A 20,000-nucleotide genomic window follows, 5' to 3' on the forward strand; every position below is an offset into this window, starting at 1 on the left:
GATTCGGGCTTGGCCCCGCCCCGCACGGTCGAGTCCGGGCTTTGCCGGGCGAGGCGACCGGTCCGGTTCGAGGGCGAGTGGGAGGAGGCGGAACGGTGCCCCCTCGTGGGGACGGGGTTCCGACCGGGGGAGATTGAGCCATCGGGCCCGGGACCGCAAGGTGCCGCGCCGAGATGGTGCGTGGAGCCTCGGTCCAACCAAACCACCTCCCTTGAACCGAAAGCCGGACGGATTCAACCTGCAGGCAACCAAACCACCCGAATTCATTGCTCGGCTTTACGAAGCCGAGTTTAATGATGTCATGACGCACCGAGGCTAGGATATAGCGGACTGTGATGATGGTGATCGTGATAGTGATAGTGAATTGATACGAAATTTCGAAAAGTGAGTAGAATTGGCAGTAAATGAAAATTTTTTGAATTGGTTGGCATTTGGACGAGCAAAATTTATAGTGAGAGACCCCCGATGTGGTGGGATGGCAAATCCACCATCCCTCACAGACGTGGGGGCAAAGGAGCACTAGATTATGGGGTGTATGGCAGTGAAAACTAGCCCGGGTGGGTTAGGTTATATGTGTGTAGGGATCTAGCGAAGATGACAGTAGGTGACGTTAAGTTTAGATAGTGACTGATACCTGTAGTGGGGACGCAGGTAGATTAGTGTGGATGATAATGACGTGGGAGCGCAATAGTTTAAAGGGACGACTGGGAAGCGCAAGTTTCAGAGGGGAGTAGTTAGCTGAGATGATGCCGTGTGTGTGAGGATTGAACAGGTGAGAATGGAACAGGTGTGATTGCACAGGTGTGCAACTGAACAGGTGTGTGGAGCAGTGTATGAGGGAGTAGTGGTGATTGCGTGTTGTGTTGACCAAATGGTCCAGGAAGAAAGGAGGGTGCAGGTGGCACCAGGTATGATTGCACAGGTGTGCAACGACAGGTGAATGAAGAACAGGTGTATGTGGCTGTGTGGAATAAATGGTAGTGTGGAATATCTGGAGTATTGGAATGGATGGTCGTGGAGTGAGAATGGTGGAAATTGTGGAGTGGAGTGGATGGTGCGAAGGTGTGAATGGGGGAAGAGTGGACCCCCATCACGGATACCCGGGGCGGGTAGTGTAAGTGTTAGGTAGAGGGTACAGGTAAATTGTAGTTGGATATTGGCATCTGTGGTGCGGGTGACAGAATGGTATGTGGATGTGTGCGTTGGTGTTGTGGAAATGGCTGGGCGTGTAGCCTGTTAGTGTGTGTAGTTGGTTTGGGCACTCCACCACTGTAAGGATGTCGGCCAGGTGAGGCCGCAGGTGGGCTCTGGGAGCCGGTAGTAGTTGTGTGGATGGGGCCCGAGGATCCGGAGGACGGACCCGGGTAGCCCAGTGCCAGAGGGCACCAAGGGGTGACAGAGCCAGGAGAGGGGCTGTCCCCAGTTAGTTAGGTTAGGGTGAGGAGCTAGGTAAGCTCGGGTGGCAACTACAGTGGTGGAGGTGTGCAGGTGGGTAGACCTGTTGGGAGAGGTACACGTCGCAGCCCAGAAATTGTGCTAGAGCACCGGGAGATGAATCGGGGGAGTGAGACCCCAAATTGAGAAGCACCACAGTTTGGCCAATGGGAATTGGTTATTAGAACCCCTAGTGTAAGGTGGCCAATGGATTGGCAGGGAAAGACCCCGGGTAGTGTAAAGTGTGTTAGTCATTTAGAGGATAGGTAGGATGAAGGATCTCCTCGCACCATCTGCATCCACTCACCTGAGGTGACAGGTACTCCACACCATGCCATGTTTTGATTATTTTTTATGATGCAAATGTTTGGATTGTGAGACGCATCATGACGTGGGTGTGACATTGTGCGTAATTCCATCTCTCCCTCCTTATGAGGATTGATGATGAATTGGTGATGGCAAATTTTGAAGTAAAGGGATTGTGGAGACGAATTTGGTATAGGGGAAATATGGGGAAGACGTGACAGTAGTGACGAATTTGTAAATGTGTAGATTTTTGTACATATGGGGTGGGAACAAGGGTAGGGTAGGTGACAGGGGGGTGACGTACGGTAGGGACGAGCTTTCTCACTTCGGCCTCCGTACGCATTTCACCTTGCATTGCCTTATTGACGTGTACCCTTGTGACCTTACCCCTCGCTCAATTGTCTTTCTTTTGTCTCCCACATGACCTGTGCGCCATTGGGTGCCGAGGGGAGCGTGCGTGAGGTGGCCATTGTGCGCCCGAGATTCCCAGAACCAGCACGCATTGCGTTGATGTACCACTTTATGGACCGCTGTTCGGCGGCCAAGTACCACTTGATGGACCCCAGGTTCGGGGGCAGAGCACCTCTGTTGGAGACCGGCCATAGTGGCCAGGGAATCTTGCTTGCGGACCTCGGTAAGGTGGCACCTATGCCAAACAGGTGGACCACCCTTAGTTGGCCCCTGAGGCCCTAAATAATAATAAAAAACGAACACAAGTTGTGCTTTTTATTATGTCCAAATAGGCCGCATGAAGCCAGAAGACGTCAGGAAGAACATCGGCCCAGCAGACAAGGAGAAGACCACCACCAGTTGTTTTGTTGTGTTTATTATGAACCATGGTGACTGCGCACCGAGTGGTGCTTTGTGGTGCTGGTGGTGCTTTTGGGTGCTTTTGGGTGCTTTGGTGGTATTGGTACTGGTGCATCGATGCAATGCGTGCTGTCTCCTCCCTCCCAACAGGAATTTCTTTCTCTTGTTCCCTAAAAAGAAAAGAAAAAAACACACAGGTCCTGGGTTGCGTTGTAAATAAGAAATCACGTCATTGTAAATAATGCTCCCCACCGTAAATGTATAGTTTCAGAATAATTCCGTAATTCGGTTAGCTGTGGGCTTGAGTCTGTTAGACAGGATGCAATGCAATAGGGGGACATACTTATTTGTGTTTTAAAATTGTCACACTCAGGGTCAGGTTAATTGTAGAGGGAATTACACCTACATGTCACACTCAGTTAAGTCTAGTAGGCCCGAGGACGTGCCTGAAGAAAGGAGGGTGCAGTGTAACGATTTTGAGAAGTGTAACGGGTTTTGAGAAGTGTAACGGGTTTTGAGGAGTGTAACAATTTTGGAGGAAGGGTAACGGATGTGAAGAGTATGGTTTTGGTATGGTAACATCCTGGTAATGTAAATAATGGTCGCAGCCGTCCTCCTAATTAATTTCATAGAACATACACGCAGGTCACGATATATCTTTTAAATAGTGTATTTCCTTATTCCATGTAGGCTAAGTATGTGTTTTCCACTAGATTGACTTTGCATTGTATCAAACAAAATAAGCGTAGGCCCTTCCAATTTCCCCAAAACCTCCCTTCCATTTGCCTTCCGCATTTTGGTCGGTTTTTCTCTTCAACCACCATTGGCCACGAGGTAAGGTTGGAGAAGAAAGGCGTGGCTCCACCTCGTCAGAAGAGGGCAGGAGTGAACCGGCCCTAACAGCCAATCAACACCGCGGTGAGTGACCCGGTAGGCGTGCCCTCGGAGCCGGCGGCTTAATTCCGCCGGAGGTGATAAAAGCGAATGTAAGGAACTGCTTTAAAGAGAGGCCTTGAGAGATACGCTGGGGGATGACCTGGAAGAGGAGCGCAATCCACCGCAAGCCCTACCTGCCTGCAATATCCCCTGTCGTTGGAGAGACGCGCTGAACGGAGGGAGACGGCTCCACCCCAGGAAGAGGAGCAGGTGTGCCGAGCCAGCGCGTGACGGCCGCGGATACGCGACGGAGGTTTTCCCGCCAAAACCGCGAGGGGTTGAAAGCTGCTGCCTCCGACCTTGCCTTCCTCTCAAGCAATCAACCTCGAGCCATTACCTGCCTGCAATATCCACCGTGTGAGTGTGAACGTCCTGTCCTACTCGTTTGTCTTGGGGATTAAGTAAATGAAATAGAATAAGTTAACAATGCACTGTGTGACTGCTCTTTTCCATCTATTGCTGTAAATAATATTGGTCGCTCTAAAATATTGCTTGTGTGTGTATAATAAATCTGTTCTTCCTCCAAACTCTGTCTTTCTTCTCTCTTCTTCTCTTTCGGTCGCTTTAGAGGTTTCCCAATTGAATATCTGTAGCGCGATTAGTCAACGTTCGGTTGGAATCGGGTTCTAATCGGGGAGTAACTGTTCGGACGCGGTTAAATACACCACCGCTCGGTCAATATAACATCTAAAAGCCGCGTCTGCAACAATATATATATATATATATATATATATATATATATATATATATATATATATATATATATATATATATATATATATATATATATATATATATATGTGTATGTGTATGTGTATATATATATATATATATATATATATATATATATATATATATATATATATATATATATATAAATAAAAACACCTGGTGTTGGCTTAGCGGTTAAGGTGCCGGCTTGGGATCCAAGGATCCTGGGTTCGAATCCCGGTCGATCGCTGAATTAACACCAGGGGGGTTGACTCAGCCTGTCATCCTTCCGAGGTCGGCAAATTGAGTACCAGCTTGTTGGGGTGAATGATCCCGGTGTGTACCCCGGTTTAGAATAGGTACACCGTATCCCTGCGCATCGTAAGAGGCGACTAAGGGTTGGCGTCAGGAAGGGCATCCGGCCATAAAAACATTGCCTTAAACAGGGAACCATGATTGTCATGGGGCGCGCAAGGCTAACTCCTGCTCTAGTGGGGAAAATTGCCTTAAAAGCGATCATTCATTCATTCATATATATATATATTGTTGCGGATCGCGGACAGATGTTATATTGACCGAGCGGTGGTGTATTACCGCGTCCGAACAGTTACTCCCCGATTAGAACCCGATCCCGCCCGATTCCACTCGAACGTTGGCCAAATCGCGCTACGCTAAATCAATGAAGGAAAGGACACAACGGCTGGGTTAAATGAAACGACACAAGGGGTACAGTTCTCAAGACCTCTGGAGGAGGATATAATTGGTGATGCAGAAAAGGGGTAGATTACAGGGTAAGAGGTAAAGCACAGAAAAGATGGGCACTTGGACACAGTCTTATCTATCCCCGACAGACCACAGACAAACGGGACAAGACTGACTTACACGGGGATTGATGGCAGGGAAGGACAGGCAGTCGATAGCACAAGGTGCACCTTGGCTCAGGGGCAGAATCAAACGCGGTCCGGTCCAGAGATGCGGGGAGGTATTGCAGCGCTCGGAGGTGGCGTCTTCTCTCTCCAAGCTGAGGGCGCATCTGACGTCACCTCCCTCTTCCTGCGCATGCTCAGCGGGGAGTCACACGCCCTCGGCTCGTTGGCTCCGCCCCAGATGGAATCGGTCCGCCGCTTCTATTGGGTGCGGGGGGTGCGGGGGGTTACCGGGCTCCGCCCTTGACGAGGAGCTGACAGCGAGCCCCTGCATGGTAACCCCGTCGGAGCACATGTTCAATGGCGGCTAACCAAGCCGGAGTGAGGACGCACACTCCCCGCGCCGCCGCCGCTGTTGTTGTTGTTGTTGTTGTTGTACCATGAGGAAGAGCTGCGGGGAGGTATTGGGAGGTCCTAAACTTTCTAACGGTGCCATACAATCACATTCTGGTGCAACGAAGAGTCAGAATTAATGGAAACGAGTCCTTAACTGACATAGACTAAGAATAACTAGCAAGATGTCCTATAGTTGTGTACGTGAGATGCGGTGGACCTGGATGCGACATTTAATGGGGGAAATAGGGGAAGGTCGGGTCTACAGAGTGTTGTTTACAGAAAATGGGACTAGGGAATGGGGGATTGGGGATAGTTGGGAAGTATTGGGGAAATAGGGGAATATTTACAAGCGGATATGGATGGATCCAAATCCCATATCCGCAACAATATATATATATATTTTTTTCTTCTTTCTTTGTGTACTCCAAGGTGTGATGTAGGAACTGTTTGGGGAATATTCTACACATTTAATCTCTCCAATGGAGTGATCCTGTCGAGAACCTGCTGCTGGGAAAACAACCTTTCTTATTGATTGTTTTATTTATTTTTTTTGATATTTTTTTTTCTGCAATATTTTACACTAGGTCTCCTTATGAATCCTTTTGTTTTTAGAGAGGTGGTATTATGTCACGTCTTTTGAATTGAAAACATGAACCTTGATAGTTTAACTAGCTTTAGACATTTCTTTTTAATCCTTCACAGGAGTAGTTTGTGAACCTTTGCTCTAAATTTCCTTTCATTAGGTAAGTATGTCATCGTTCTTTAAGATTATAAATAAAACCACCTTTAGAGGCCATTTTTCCCCGCAAAGCGGGGGTTGGCCTTTTTCGGGAACTGTGGTTGTTGTTGTTTTTCGGTCCCCTATTTGAAGCAATGTTTTACGGCCGGATGCCCTTCCTGACGCCAACCCTTTTTGCCGCCTTTAACGACAAACAGGGAATTACCAGTGAACTGGTACTCAATTAGCCGACCTCGGAAGGATGACAGGCTGAGTCAACCCCCCTGGCGTTAATTCAGCGATCGACCGGGATTCGAACCCAGGATCCTTGGATCCTAAGCCGGCACCCTAGCCGCTAGCCCAACACCAGGGATTCTTTAAGATTGTTAAAATGAAATGCCTTGTGAGACTTAACTTCGTCTCAGGCTATGATGGGTAGGCCTCCATTGCGAAATAGACATCTGGCATGTGAATGAATGTGGAGTGAGTTCTAGAATGTAATTGATTACATGGTGTCATGATATTTGTCTCCATGCTAGATCTGGGCTTGGATCAGTTTATTGTCAAGAGACATGATGGAAAGGTGAGAACGTTTGTCAAACTGCCGAACGAAGTTCGACCTTGATTATTCGCGTTTTGCATTTTTCTTGCATTATTTGTTCTCGCTTGCTTATTGCATATTATTGCACATTATTAGAAATTTTATGTTTCTGTCAATTATCACATCATTAGAACCTTAAAACGTCATCTTGAGTAATATTTTCAGCTTGTGATTTAGAGCAGACTATTCCTATGTTTTTGTCAGTCATGGCAACTTGCTCTTAAAATAGAAGAATCCTTTGTAACCCTTCAAAGCACAAGGTTGTGGGAGTGTACGTATTGTGGGACAGGAATGCTGTTCTTGTCACTGGATGTCTAATTATGTCCTTGGATGTCTAATTATGTCCTTGGGGGAGTCTCTAATTTTTCCTTTTCGTAAAACTTTCGCATCCAAAAAAAAAAACATCCAGTGTAATTCAATAACATCAGGAAACTCACTAACTACTGGGGAAAATGTGATGCTGGTTGGAGACTGTATAGGAAATAACTGGTGTTTGTACCATGCTTCAGTGGAACAGGACCAGTCAGTCCTTTATGGCGCAATTTAACCCAGGTGCACTCTGGGGGCATTTCAGGGATAAATCTCTGACCCTTCCCACATGGGTTCCCAACCTGTGGTTGTTTTCCTGTGCTCTATTCTCCAATAGTCTAACTGATACTTCACTGTATGGATGATGTTAGATGGGTGATTAGCTGTGCTTGGTTTCCACCATACGTGGAGCTTTGCATTCATGCCAAAGAGTTCAATTTTCATCTCATAAGACCACAGAATATTTTGCTTCAAGCGTTGTCTTTCACGTGCCTTTTTGCAAACTCCAGGTGTGCTGTCGAGTCTTTTTCACAGGAATGACTTCCTTCTGGCCACTCCCATAAAGCCTGGATTTGTAAAGTGCTGCAGAGACTGTTGACCTTGCAGGTTCTCCCACCTCTGCCAAGGAGCTCTGTAGTTCTGTTAAAGTGGTTCTTGGGTCCTTGGTCACCTCTCTGACTTGTTGCCCAGTTTCTCAGTTTGGTCAGACGGCCAGGTCTAGGAAGAGTTTGGGTCGTTTCATATTCTTTCCATTTCCTAATGATGGAGCTCAATGTGCTCTTGGGAACTTTCAACACTCTCGAAATTGTTTTATCCCCTTCCCCAGATCTATGCCTCCTCACAATTCTATCTTTAGCTCCACGGACAGTTCCTTGGATTTCATGGTAGATTTTCTGCTCTGACATAAACTATCAACTGTGGGACCTTGTATAGAAAGGTGTTTCTTTCTAAATTATGTCCAATCAAATGAATTGGCCACTTGGAGAACTTGGAGGTGGACTCCAATCAAGTTGTGGAGACACACAGTTGTCACACAGAATGTTAAAAAGTCATGGTGTGTGAATACTTTCTGAAGGCATTATATGTATTGAATGTGCTCTCTCACATTATATACATTTACCACATAGGTGTATATAATTGCGCATAAATTACTATCTTAATATTTTGCGGATTTTCCTCTGGTAGGGATTGCGAGGGGAGTTCTTGGAGCCACTTCCGGGCTGACAACCCTGAAACCAATGAACTGCGGATAACTCTGCGTTGCGTCGGATTGCTAAGCAATGTTACGTGGTCCCCTCGGTGAATACCTGGTCTCGGTGACCCCCGGACCGTGAGAGGAACTTCGCCAGAAAGTTGTATTATATATGCGCTTTCGCCACACAATCCATATGAATTCCCCCCAAGAGAAAACTGATGTTCAAGAATATATTTCAATGGTAATGATACCATACAATTTCAATGGTACAACCACGGAGATTTTCCCCGAGCAATCGACAACAAACAACCATCAACAATTCACAATCCCCAATCAATCCCCTAGACGAGTAAGATGGCCATCTTATATATGTGTGTCCCCTTCTGTACTCACGACCCCCTTTTGGTCTCTGCCCCTCACAATGTCTCTGGGCCCCTCCTGACCAAGATGCTGGTCGGCGTCGCCGCACTCGGGCGGTTAAACGAACCCCGGGTGGACGTGTCTCCACCGGGCAGGTATCGTACCAGGCACCACAGCTGCAGCCCCTCATGGCCACGCGAAGCGGGTACGGTAAAGCAAGCCAAAAGCCCCACGCCGCTTGCCAGGCGTGTTAGGCCCCAACGTGCGACCCGTACGCGTCTTTTTAGACGGTGCCGCGAACGGTGCCAGACGCGGGGTCGATGCACGGCCCCACGTCAACTTGACGTCTCCACCGGGTAAGTACACGTCCCAGTAACTCCTCTCGCCAGACGGGCTTCGGAACGCCGCTTTTCCACGCGGCGCAAGGTCGATCCCACCTTTCGTCGGAGCGGGGCGAGGAAGAAGAATACTCGTCGCTTTTCTTCCTCGTGTCTTTCCTCTTCCGTTTCCGGTTTCTTTTTCAGAAGGGCTCCTGACCCTCCAACCACAACAACCCTTAATCTACTACACATGGATAAGCAAAGACCTGAATGGTAATTCACATACATTCACATAAATATGTAACAGCAAGCATAGGCACCATCTGAGATGCTTAATTTAGGTAGGGTCCAGCATCAAAATCCCGCTTTACCTTTCTGGCAAATTGATCACCCCACAAGGGTTGTGCTTTCCAACGCTCCACTGCTATTAATCAAAACGGCTGAGCGATACCACAAGTGGAACGTTGGTTATGGCTGACCACAATGAAACAGCAGGGCTGAACTCCGTCACTAGTCATACACTGTTCTACCAATAGAATAAGATGATCGGCAGTTTGGGAAATGGTTTATTATAGAGTTCAACAAGAACATATACTGTATTTCCAAGCAGTGTCACAGAAGAAAGCTCTTACCCCTAGCACCGAAGTCCAGTCTTACTCAGTCACTTACTCAGAGATTCTACAACAAGAGTGACTCGGTTATTCTGGGGAAATGAGGTAAGAGAGGGGGAGAGAAAAGATTGAGGCATTGGGTTGGCCTCTCGCTCACCGGATATAAGCCAGCAGGCTTATGTTGGTCCCAACGAAAGAGAGGGTAGGGGTAGAAAGAAGAAGTGTTGAGAGTGTAGGAAGATGCAGGAGGGGAATGTTTATCGCGCTTAGAGGAAAGTGTGATGCACAACCCGGTAAGCTCGCCCTGAAAAGGGACAAGGGCTTTTCATTAATGCTCCGTGCGTTCAAAGGGAAAGTAAGAGACAGTTCACGCAAGTCAGTGTGTATGTGCTATGTCGTCTGAGAATTCTCACCTGACTGGGCTAATTTCCTGCTTGGAACCTCGCTTGCTCGCTCACACCTTCACCAGCCCTCCTGTTACCAGCCTGGTTGTGTCCGGCCCCAAATGCGTCAACGGCTGCTTTTTCAAAATCCTCCGACTTGTAAAGCCCAAGGAGAGGCATGGCTTGGGAACTGAGAAACTTCCTAGCTGCGCTCTCGAATGCTGCCTTGGTGTCTCAAAGGTCTGTCTTGTGGCCATTGGAATTTGCGAGAGTTCTGTCCCCTCATTGACCCGCCCTCTATCATCAAGGTGCTGCTCACTGGTTGTATCCAGATCCCGTGGCCGTCGTTCAGGGAGGGTGTGTTAGCAGTTGGGGCCTTTATGGTGGATATCCCCCCTTTCTCTGCCTCCCCCACAGCCCCTTTTGTGGATCACTGCTTGTACAGTTAGTTTTGTAATGTCAAGTCTTGCAGCCCCTTTTGTGGATCACTGCTTGTACAGTTAGTTTTGTAATGTCAAGTCTTGTAAAGTCTGGATGGATATGCTAGAAACAGGTGGACACACAGACACACACGCAGAGGTGCAAAGACAATTATCAGAAAGGGTTCAATATATGTGCTTGTATGAGTATATGTGACAAAAACTTCGAAATTGATCACTTGCCGTTTTATATCACAAAAACCTTGGTGTGGTCCAGCAAGGCAAGATATGGTTATGGTATGTCCCAAAAATAATTTTCAGGTGTACCAATCCAGAAAAAACTGCAGGAACTGTTGAACCCACAACCACTCTAATGCCAGTCCGGTGTCGTTGCTCTGATGATGCCTCGTCTGTGTTCTGAGTGATTTTCTCAACTCCTTGCTCAACAATGTTTCTTTCATGAAGCCCGTTTATTGTAGTGTTAGCGTCCAAGCCAACGCAACGAGAATGGCCATCCGAGGCAACAGAAGAGTGTTTGTACATGAAGGGTCCTGACGAGCTTATTTGTAGGAATTGCATCAAGTAAAATAACTTGCTTTTCTTTGTGTTGGCATTCGCCGTAATCTGTTGAGATGATCCTCATTTCATGATATTCGACACTTCTGCCATTTGAGGGATTAATGACCAAAACTTGACATCCCTTGGCAATGTGACTAAATTTGGGGTTGTATGACATTTCCTTTTCCACCTTGGCTGACAGGTCAACCATACCCCTAAGGGAGAGCCACTCAGGAAGCTAGAAACCTCAAGCGGGTAAAGTATAGATCCTCCATCCTGGGAGACCTCTTTGGCTTATCTGGACACTTGATGCGTACTCCAAGCATGTTTCTTCTCTAACTTTGTAACTGGGATAAAAAAAAAAATTCCTGTAAATGTCACCTTGTTGAAGACCCAATATCAGTTTTATATACATGCCATTTGCATTATCTAAAATGTAACAATTTGTTGTGTTCAGGAATGCGTTCTTGATAAAATAATTTCCATAAACACAGTCGCTCAAGCTAATAGCACAATTATGTAATGTAGGATGTTTGTTTTGATGTATTTTCTGGTGTCACGCACATAAAAGGTTCCTTGGCTCGTTTCTTAGTTGGGGCTTCAAAATGGGGATGTTGCAGATTTTTAAGCACAATAATGTAAAGTGCTATTTCCAAGCAGCCATTAACAATTGAGATGGCATTTGTCTTGTTATTGACTGGTAGTAATTAAATATATGGCTACGGTTCACCTGCTTTTAAACAAATGTCCTCTGAGTTAATGTTGTTCAATGAGGAATCCATATTCAAACATAATTTATCCTCTGCATGAATGCTCGACCCCGTCAGCTTTGAAGGAGTAATTGTTAAAAAATGTATGGATGTTTGCCTTTTTTCCTCATGTTGCTGCTATGTAGTGTGAATTTACTCGCATTCCATGCATCGCCGTTGCATTGGCCTTTTCCATATTGCAATACAAGTGATGGTGGTCATGTTGTGCGTATCGATTGGTGAGGGTCTTTTCATGCGACCTGTCTTCTTTGAAGCTTTCCAAGGGCTTGGAAGAATAGACCGAAAACCCTTTTGTCGAGCAGTTGCCATTGGGCTTTCCCAGTAATTGCTGCTCTCTGTGTTCGCTGACTTGCATCTTCTAAGACTGCTATTGATTTGACTTTCACTACTTCATGAAAAGCCAAGCTTAACGAATTTGTTTGTACCCGTACTTCTCTGCCCACAATTTGTGTGTTGTGCCACAATTTGACAATTCTTCTTCCTCCCTCGTATATCCTTGGCTTTGCTTTGTCCAGGACATTATAAAGGTAGAGTATCACTATTCCAGGCTAGCATAATATGCTCTTCTGCATGTGGAATTTTTACCTTTTTCCAGTCTCGGCTTGCTCTTTTCTACCTGCATGCCTTATTAATTGGTCAGCTTTATTAACAACTTCATTGCTTACCTGCCTCAACCCGTAAAGGGTGGGGCATGTTGTGAATTGCCCATACAACTTTCATCTGATTGAATCATAATCTTTGTCATGTTCAGAAATTGTCGTCAGATTACGTTGTCATAGTTTGGTTCTATTTGGCAAAGAATTTTCATTGTTTTTTTTTTTTGTTTGTTTTTTAACTCAAACCAAAAAGTTCAACAATTAATTGAAATTGTATATATATATATATATATATATATCCTTACAAGGAAGTTCAATACAGGAGGAGGCCATGAGGCCCATCAAGCCTGCAGAATGGTGCCTACCTATGGTTTTGTCTGTGCTCTATCCTTAAATGTTGAGCGTCAAACAAGAAAGCAACACGCACCATTGAACAAAGATTTGGTATGATTTGGCCAGGGTTCGAACCTCTGATCTCCAATCTCTGAGTGGACCTGCGCAGCATTGCTCCGTTGCGATGAAGTGTATGTACATGTGATTATTCTGTACATTGCACCTTTGGCACCCCACATTTCTGTTTTTCAAGCTGAATTCAAATTAAGGGCGCATGATGCATGACTGCTTGAATTAACTTGCATTACATTTTCCTTGGCCTCGTTATTTTATAATTATGTTATGAATCCATCCTTTTTCTTTTTTTAACTTTGCTTGGAAGTACACTTGGACTGTCAGGATAGCACAGAGGGATGCCCACTCACCTCTGAGCTGTCTTGTCTGGATTTGAACCTCGGCCTAGCTATTTGATTGCTCCCTCTATGTTTTTTAACTGGCCTCGGTGGTGTATTGGTTCGAGCGTCCACTCTGAGTCTGGGAGATCGATGGTTCAAAACCCTCCACTGAGTTGAACGGGACACTTCAAAAATTACATGTGCTGCTTCCTTGATGATCTGCATTAATAAGGAATTGAGCATTGACAAACAGCCATAGCTTGGATACCATTGTACAGGCTTTAATGGGCGTAATGACCTTATCTTGCTTTGAGGTTCCTTGTAAAGATACTCCTATTGTATTATAAACCGTCAACCTGGGGTTTTTCACCAGGATGGTAGTTCAGAGAGTGACTTCACAAAGACTTGGTCAGCTCTCCCTGACACCCTGACCAAATTCCAATTTCCTGCACAGTCGAGGTTCATGTATCGGAGCGGTGACCCATCCGGCACTGTAACCCTTGCCAAGTGAAACTGCTTTGGTAGAACCAACAATGTGTATAGAGCATGGTGCATGGTGCATGATGAGGATAATGATGACGAACAACACTTAGGCCATCTATTTATTACCTACAAATAAAGAATAGGATATTTTGACCCCCCCCCCCCCTCCCCATGCCCTTCACCCCCCATCCCCTACCTCCTTTCACTTACTACTGTCTCCTTGCAATCTTCTTCCTCCCCCTCCCCCTCTTTCTCTGTCCATTACTTCCTCATTCCCTTATCTTGCACCTCTCCCTTTGCCTTCCTTTTGCTTTTGCCAACTTGTCCCTGCTCCAAGCTTCCTTTTCCTGTGTGTACCTAATAAATTGATGGGCCTCATGAGTATCGATTTTACTTCAGGTGTGACACCATTGAATTTGTCCATGTTAACTGAATGTAAATCCTGATCATTCCACTGGCAGTTTCATTTTTCATGTTTATTGTGTTTTTCATTTTGTGCGTTGTTCATTTTCAGGTGTATATTTCAGACCTGCTCTGCTGTAATCATAAATTCCATTTTGGGTTTGGTTACACCTTGTCTATCGGTCCAAATTTTATTGGAAAAGACATTTACGTTGTAGATGAACTGGTGGACAGCATGGTCAGGATTTTACCCGCATTCTGGGTGGAAAGAGTTTGCGTGTTACTTCATGAAAAAGTAGTCTGTGTTTTGTAAGAAGACTATGGATGGATGTTTGGTGTGTGTCTAAAAAGGTCTAATCTCTAAAATATGTAAATGTCGATGGGGTGTAAAGGAATCTTAAGTGGTCTAAAGGTATAAAGCTGTAATTGATCAATGGTTCAAGCAGTCTAAACGTGGGTCTAAAGGGGACTGAGGAGTGTAAAGGTCAAAAGGGTATGTCTGGTCTCAGGGTATAAAGGGTGAAGGCGTTCCAAAGGATCTGAGGGCTATGAACGGTATTGGGATTCTATAGGTTCTGACGGGGTCTCCGTGGTCTAAAGGGTCGAAAAGGTACCTTCCAATCGTAAGTAATTAATAGACATAGTCAGGGTAAAACTTACGTTCAAACAGTATGTAATTAAGGGACATGTAGTCACGTGGGTAACCAAGGCTTCACTTTCAGCTCCACAGTGTTTTTCGTTTTTTAAATATAATTTAGTAGAGGAACCACCCTCTGGGTTGGTCAAGTTAGTGCATTACTTGCTGAAAAATAGAGTCTGTGTTTTGCAAGACGACTGCATTGGTGTGATGTTTGGAAAAAGACTTTAAGTATCCAAAAATAAAGGAGGCCGTAGAAGACAGACCATATACAGTCTCGTGAAAAGGTAAGTACTCCCCATGTAAAGTTTTGACTTTTTCAACATATTTCAACATACAGCTATTTGATCTTCATTTCAACAATACTGATAGATAAAGGTCATATAATATAACAAATATCATGAAACATTTACATTTTGTAGTCCATTGTATAATTTAAATAAACATAAATGCAAATTTCGCATGTGGAAAAAGTAAGTACACCCTTGGCTCTCATAGGTGGTAATGCCCCCTTTGGCAGAAACAACCTCAAGTAGGCGTTTCTTATAACTGTCTAACAGTCTCTGACATCGACTGGGAGAAATGTTTGCCCTCTCCTCCATGCAGAATTCTTTCAGCTGTGCGATGTTTGAGGGGTTTCTTGCATGCACGGCTCGTTTCAAATCCCCCCACAACATATCGATGGGATTTAGATCCGGGCTTTGACTTGGCCATTCCAGAACCCTCCATTTCTTTCTTTTCAGCCATTCCTTGGTGGATTTACTGGTATGTTTTGGGTCATTGTCATGTTGCAAGATCCACCTTCAGTTGAGCTTCAACTTTCTGACAGATGGCCTCACATTATCCTCAAGCAGCCTCTGGTGAATGAATGAATGAATGATCGTTTTAAGGCCATTTTTCCCCGCTAGAGCAGGGGTTAGCTTTGCGGGCCCCATGACAATCATGGTTCCATGTTTGAGGCAATGTTTTTATGCTGTCAAAGTGCATGAGTCTACCATTAGAAAGAGGCTGCACAAATTTGATCTACATGGGAGGTGTGCCAGGAGGAAACCTTTGCTGTCCAGAAAGATCTTCAGGGCAAGACTAAAGTTTGCCAATGAACACCTCGGCAAAGACCAGCACGACTGGAACAATGTGCTCTGGACAGATGAGTCAAAGGTAGAGCTATTTCGCCACAGTACCAGAAGACATGTTTGGTGAAAACCAAAGACAGCATTTGACAGCCCGGATCTAAATATGGTACAATGAAGAATTCATAGTGGATTCCATGATGGTGAGCTGCCCAGGCCCTGATGCAGCAAAGCTGCCCCAAACCATAATATTTCCACCACCATGCTTTACAGTTGGTATCAGGTTCATGTGGTCAAATGCTGTCTTTGGTTTTCGCCAAACATGTCTTCTGGTACTGTGGCGAAATAGCTCTACCTTTGACTCATCTGTCTGGAGCACATTGTTCCAGAAGTGCTGGTCTTTGCCCAGGTGTTCATTGGCAAACTTTAGTCTTGCTATGATGTTCTTTCTGGACAGCAAAGGTTTCCTCCTGGCACACCTCCCATGTAGATCAAATTTGTGCAGCCTCTTTCTAATGATAGACTCATGCACTTTGACAGCAACAGTGGCAAGAGCAACGTGTAGGTCCCGTGATGACATTCTGGGGTTCTTTGAGACTTCTTTCAGCATCTTGCGGTCTGCTCTCGGACTGAACTTGCTGAGACGGCCTGGCTTGAACAAGTTGGCAGTTGTTTGGAATCTTCTCCACTTGTAGATGATCTTCCGGACAGTTGAATGACTGAAATTAAAATTGTTTGGAGATATTTTTAAATCCCTTCCCAGACGCGTAGGCATCTATAACCTTCTTTCTGAAGGCCTCAGAGAGCTCTTTTGATCTCGGCATTGTGACGCCGCACACTTCAACAACAAAGAGCAAACCAAACTAAATGTCAGGTTTAAATAAGACAGGTTCCTCCAAGATCCTCTCTAACGATGTTCTAATCATTTGTACCTGAGCTGGTGCACCTGATTCTAATTTTACGTATTTGAAGTAGTGATAAATGTAGGGGTGTACTTACTTTTTCCACATGCGAAATTTGCATTTATGTTTATTTAAATTATACAATGGACTACAAAATGTAAATGTTTCATGATATTTGTTATATTATATCATCTTTATCTATCAATATTGTTGAAATGAAGATCAAATAGTTGTATGTTGAAAATGTTGAAAAAGTCAAAACTTTACATGGGGTGTACTTACTTTTTCACATGACTGTATCTGTATGCGGTGGCAAGTGCTAACCCGGCAATTTCATTCCTCTGCACTGTGTTGTCTGTAAATCCTGTAAAGTTTTTCACTGGCTGTGGCCACAGGTTTTGCCAACACGTGTTGATGGTGGAGGGCTCTCACCTCATCCAGCGACTCCTTGATGGTGCCGATGTAGTGGGCTATGTTGAACCCTTTCCAACACTGCCCAATGTTGAGCTCTGGGTCAGACTCGACCGCATCCAAAATGCGGCAAAAGGTGCGGCGGTTGTAATACGTTTTAAAAGTAGAGATTACACCTTGGTTGAGAGGCTGGAACAGGGGGTGGTTTTAGGTGGTAGGAAGATCACCTCAACGTTAAAATAAGCCAGGTTCAGGTCCACGGGTTGGCCAGGAGCATTGTTGACGAGCAGGAGACCCTTGAACACAAGGTTTAGTTTCACCAGGTACCTCGCCACCTAAGGGATGAAACAGTCCATGAAAATTGCTGCCATTACCCATGCCTTCTTGTTAGCCCTCCAAAACATGGGCAACGCGTGTTTGTTCTTGCCCTTGAGAGCACATGTTCAGAGACTGGTACGACATCATGGGCTTTTTCATACAGGTCCCCCTTTGCGTTTGCGCAGAGAAGAGATGACCAGTCATTGGCGAACTTGAATCCCGATGATGATGATCCCCTCTTGCTTTGAGATAATTCTCATTAGCATTTTCTTCCAGAGCATGTCGGTCTCGTCTGCATCGACGACGTTCTCTGGCAGGTACCCCTTCTTGTCGATCAGCTGCGCGGGTTTAACAGGGAAAGTTTTGGCCGCGTCGTGATCCACGAAGGCACGATCACCTGATATTTTGACATAGTGGAGACCATACAACTGCTTGAAGCGGTGAAACCATCCCCTGCTCACTCCCAATGAACTGGGGCTGCTCGTACCCGCATCGCTCAGCGTATCACTCGTCTCGGCACCACCCGGGCTAGTGCCACCCACGCAAGCCAGATACGCGTAAATGTGCCTCGCCTTTGCACGAATGGGAGGTCCACTCAAAGCCATGTTCTTCTACGAGTTGTCCTCTATCCATACGCTGAAAGCCTCCGACATCCTTTCTATGTGGAAATCAAGGACCTAGGCGGCAGCCTTGGTGCTTGGTACAGCGTTCGCCTTCTCATTCTTCCATATTTAGCGAACGGTGGCTTCCTTCACATCCTAATGCCTCTCTCTTCTCTCTCCTCTCAAATGCCAGTCCAGCAACTCCACTTTCTTCTGCCGATTGACAGTCAATGCATCTCCGGCACTAGCCTTGCATTTTGGAGCCATGATTGAATAATGAGTAGCGCAAGAGGAAAAAACACAGGTCAAAGGAGCGGTACGAGAGGAATGATTGAGACCCAATATACGCTGCACACAAATAGTCATGCAAGAATTATGGGTAGTTGCGGGAGGGTTGAGTAATCTGCCCATTGTTTGTGGGGGATGTTAGTGGGTATGCCGTGACACTGGTAACATGGCAGCTGGTAATAGATGCGACGAAGCATTTTCATGATGTAACTCGAAGGGCATAACGTCTTGCACAGTAGTTAGAAGATGCAGTGAAACATTTTCATTGTGTAACAGCTCGGTTGATGCCGTATTCAGCAGCTGGTCATAGATGCTGTGAAACATTTTTATTGTAGACGGTTTCTGATGGAGGACGACTCTTTACGCAACTGCTAGAACATTTCACACAGCTAGGCAAATAGTGTGAATGGTGCGCCATGCCGTGAAGCTGTGTTTATAGTGCGGATGGTGGAACATACCACGAAGCTATGTTTATAGTGAGGATGGTGGAACATGCAGTGAAGCTATGTTTATAGTGAGGATGGTGGAACTTGCAGCAAAGCTATGTTTATAGTGAGGATGGTGGAACATGCCGTGAAGCTGTTTATGGTGAGGATGGTGGAACATGCCGTGAAGCAATATTTATAGTGCCGAAGGTTAAACATGCCGCAAAGCTATATTTATATTGCGGATAGTGGAACATGCCGCAAAGCTATGTTTATAGTGCGGATGGTGGAACAAGCTGCAAAGCTATGTTTATTGTGCGGATGGTGGAACATGCCGTGAAGCTATGTTTATAGTGAGAATGGTGGAACATGCCGCAAAGCTGTGTTGATAGTGAGGATGGTGGAACATGCAGTGAAGCTATGTTTATAGTGTGGATGGTGGAACATGCAGCGAAGCTGTGTTTATAGTGAGGATGGTGGAACATGCCGCGAAGCTATGTTCATACTACCGCTGGTGGAACATGCCGCGAAGCTATATATATAGTGCGGATGGTGGAGCAGGCAGCGAAGCTATGTTTATAGTGTGGATGGTGGAACATGCTGCAAAGCTATGTTTATAGTGCAGATGGTAGAACATGCAGCGAAGCTATGTTTATAGTGCGGATGGTGGGACATGCCGGGAAGCTATGTTGATAGTGTGGATGGTGGAACATTCCGCGAAGCTGTGTTTATAGTGAGGATGGTGGAACGTGCCGCGAAGCTGTATTTATAGTGAGGATGGTGGAACGTGCCGTGAAGCTATGTTTGTCGTGAGGATGGTGGAATATGCTGTGAAGCTATGTTTATAGTGAGGATGGTGGAACATGCCGCGAAGCTATGTTTATAGTGCGGATGGTGGAACATGCCGTGCAGCTATGTTTATAGTGAGGATGGTAGAACATGCAGCGAAGCTATGTTTATAGTGCTGATGGTGGGACATGCCACAAAGCTATGTTTATAGTGCGGATGATGGAACATGCCGCGAAGCTATGTTTACAGTGCTGGTGGAGGATGTTCTACAACTGGAATGTTCACGGCTAATGCAAGAATTTTTTTTTTTGCACCCAAGTAAAACGGCGAATATGCTGGTCGCAGGGCCAAGTGAAGTGATAAGGACCAAATTTGGTACAATGCATTAGGACTATAAGGTATCATGGAGTTGTGGTCTATTGTCTGGACGGTTGTGGTGGGGTAGGGTTGCTTGGTTGAGTCTGATTTACTTTATTGTTTGGGGAATTTTTTTTTTTTTTTTGTATACTGAATCGAGGCTCGTGAAAGAGCTGACATTCCAGAACCCCCCATGACATTTACTTCACAAACAAATCAACCAGACAAACAAAATATATAAAAAGAGGGAGCGGAAGACAAGAGAATGGGAAGCACACAAACACTTGAG

General features: G+C 45.5%; 1 protein-coding gene across 5 annotated transcripts in view; it reads left to right on the forward strand.

Moving 5' to 3' along the window:
• MICU1 (mitochondrial calcium uptake 1) overlaps window positions 1-20,000 on the forward strand; it is a 147,052-nt gene that overhangs the window by 79,401 nt on the left and 47,651 nt on the right. For all 5 annotated transcript variants that reach the window (XM_068125482.2, XM_068125480.2, XM_068125483.2 and 2 more), the window contains one exon: window positions 6,717-6,760. In XM_068125482.2, the coding sequence (XP_067981583.1) occupies window positions 6,717-6,760 (44 nt within the window). The remainder of the gene's footprint in view (window positions 1-6,716; window positions 6,761-20,000) is intronic.

This window comes from Myxine glutinosa, chromosome 8, assembly GCF_964187855.1.
Source record: "Myxine glutinosa chromosome 8, kmMyxGlut1.1, whole genome shotgun sequence".
In the NCBI taxonomy this organism is placed as follows: Eukaryota; Metazoa; Chordata; class Myxini; order Myxiniformes; family Myxinidae; genus Myxine; species Myxine glutinosa.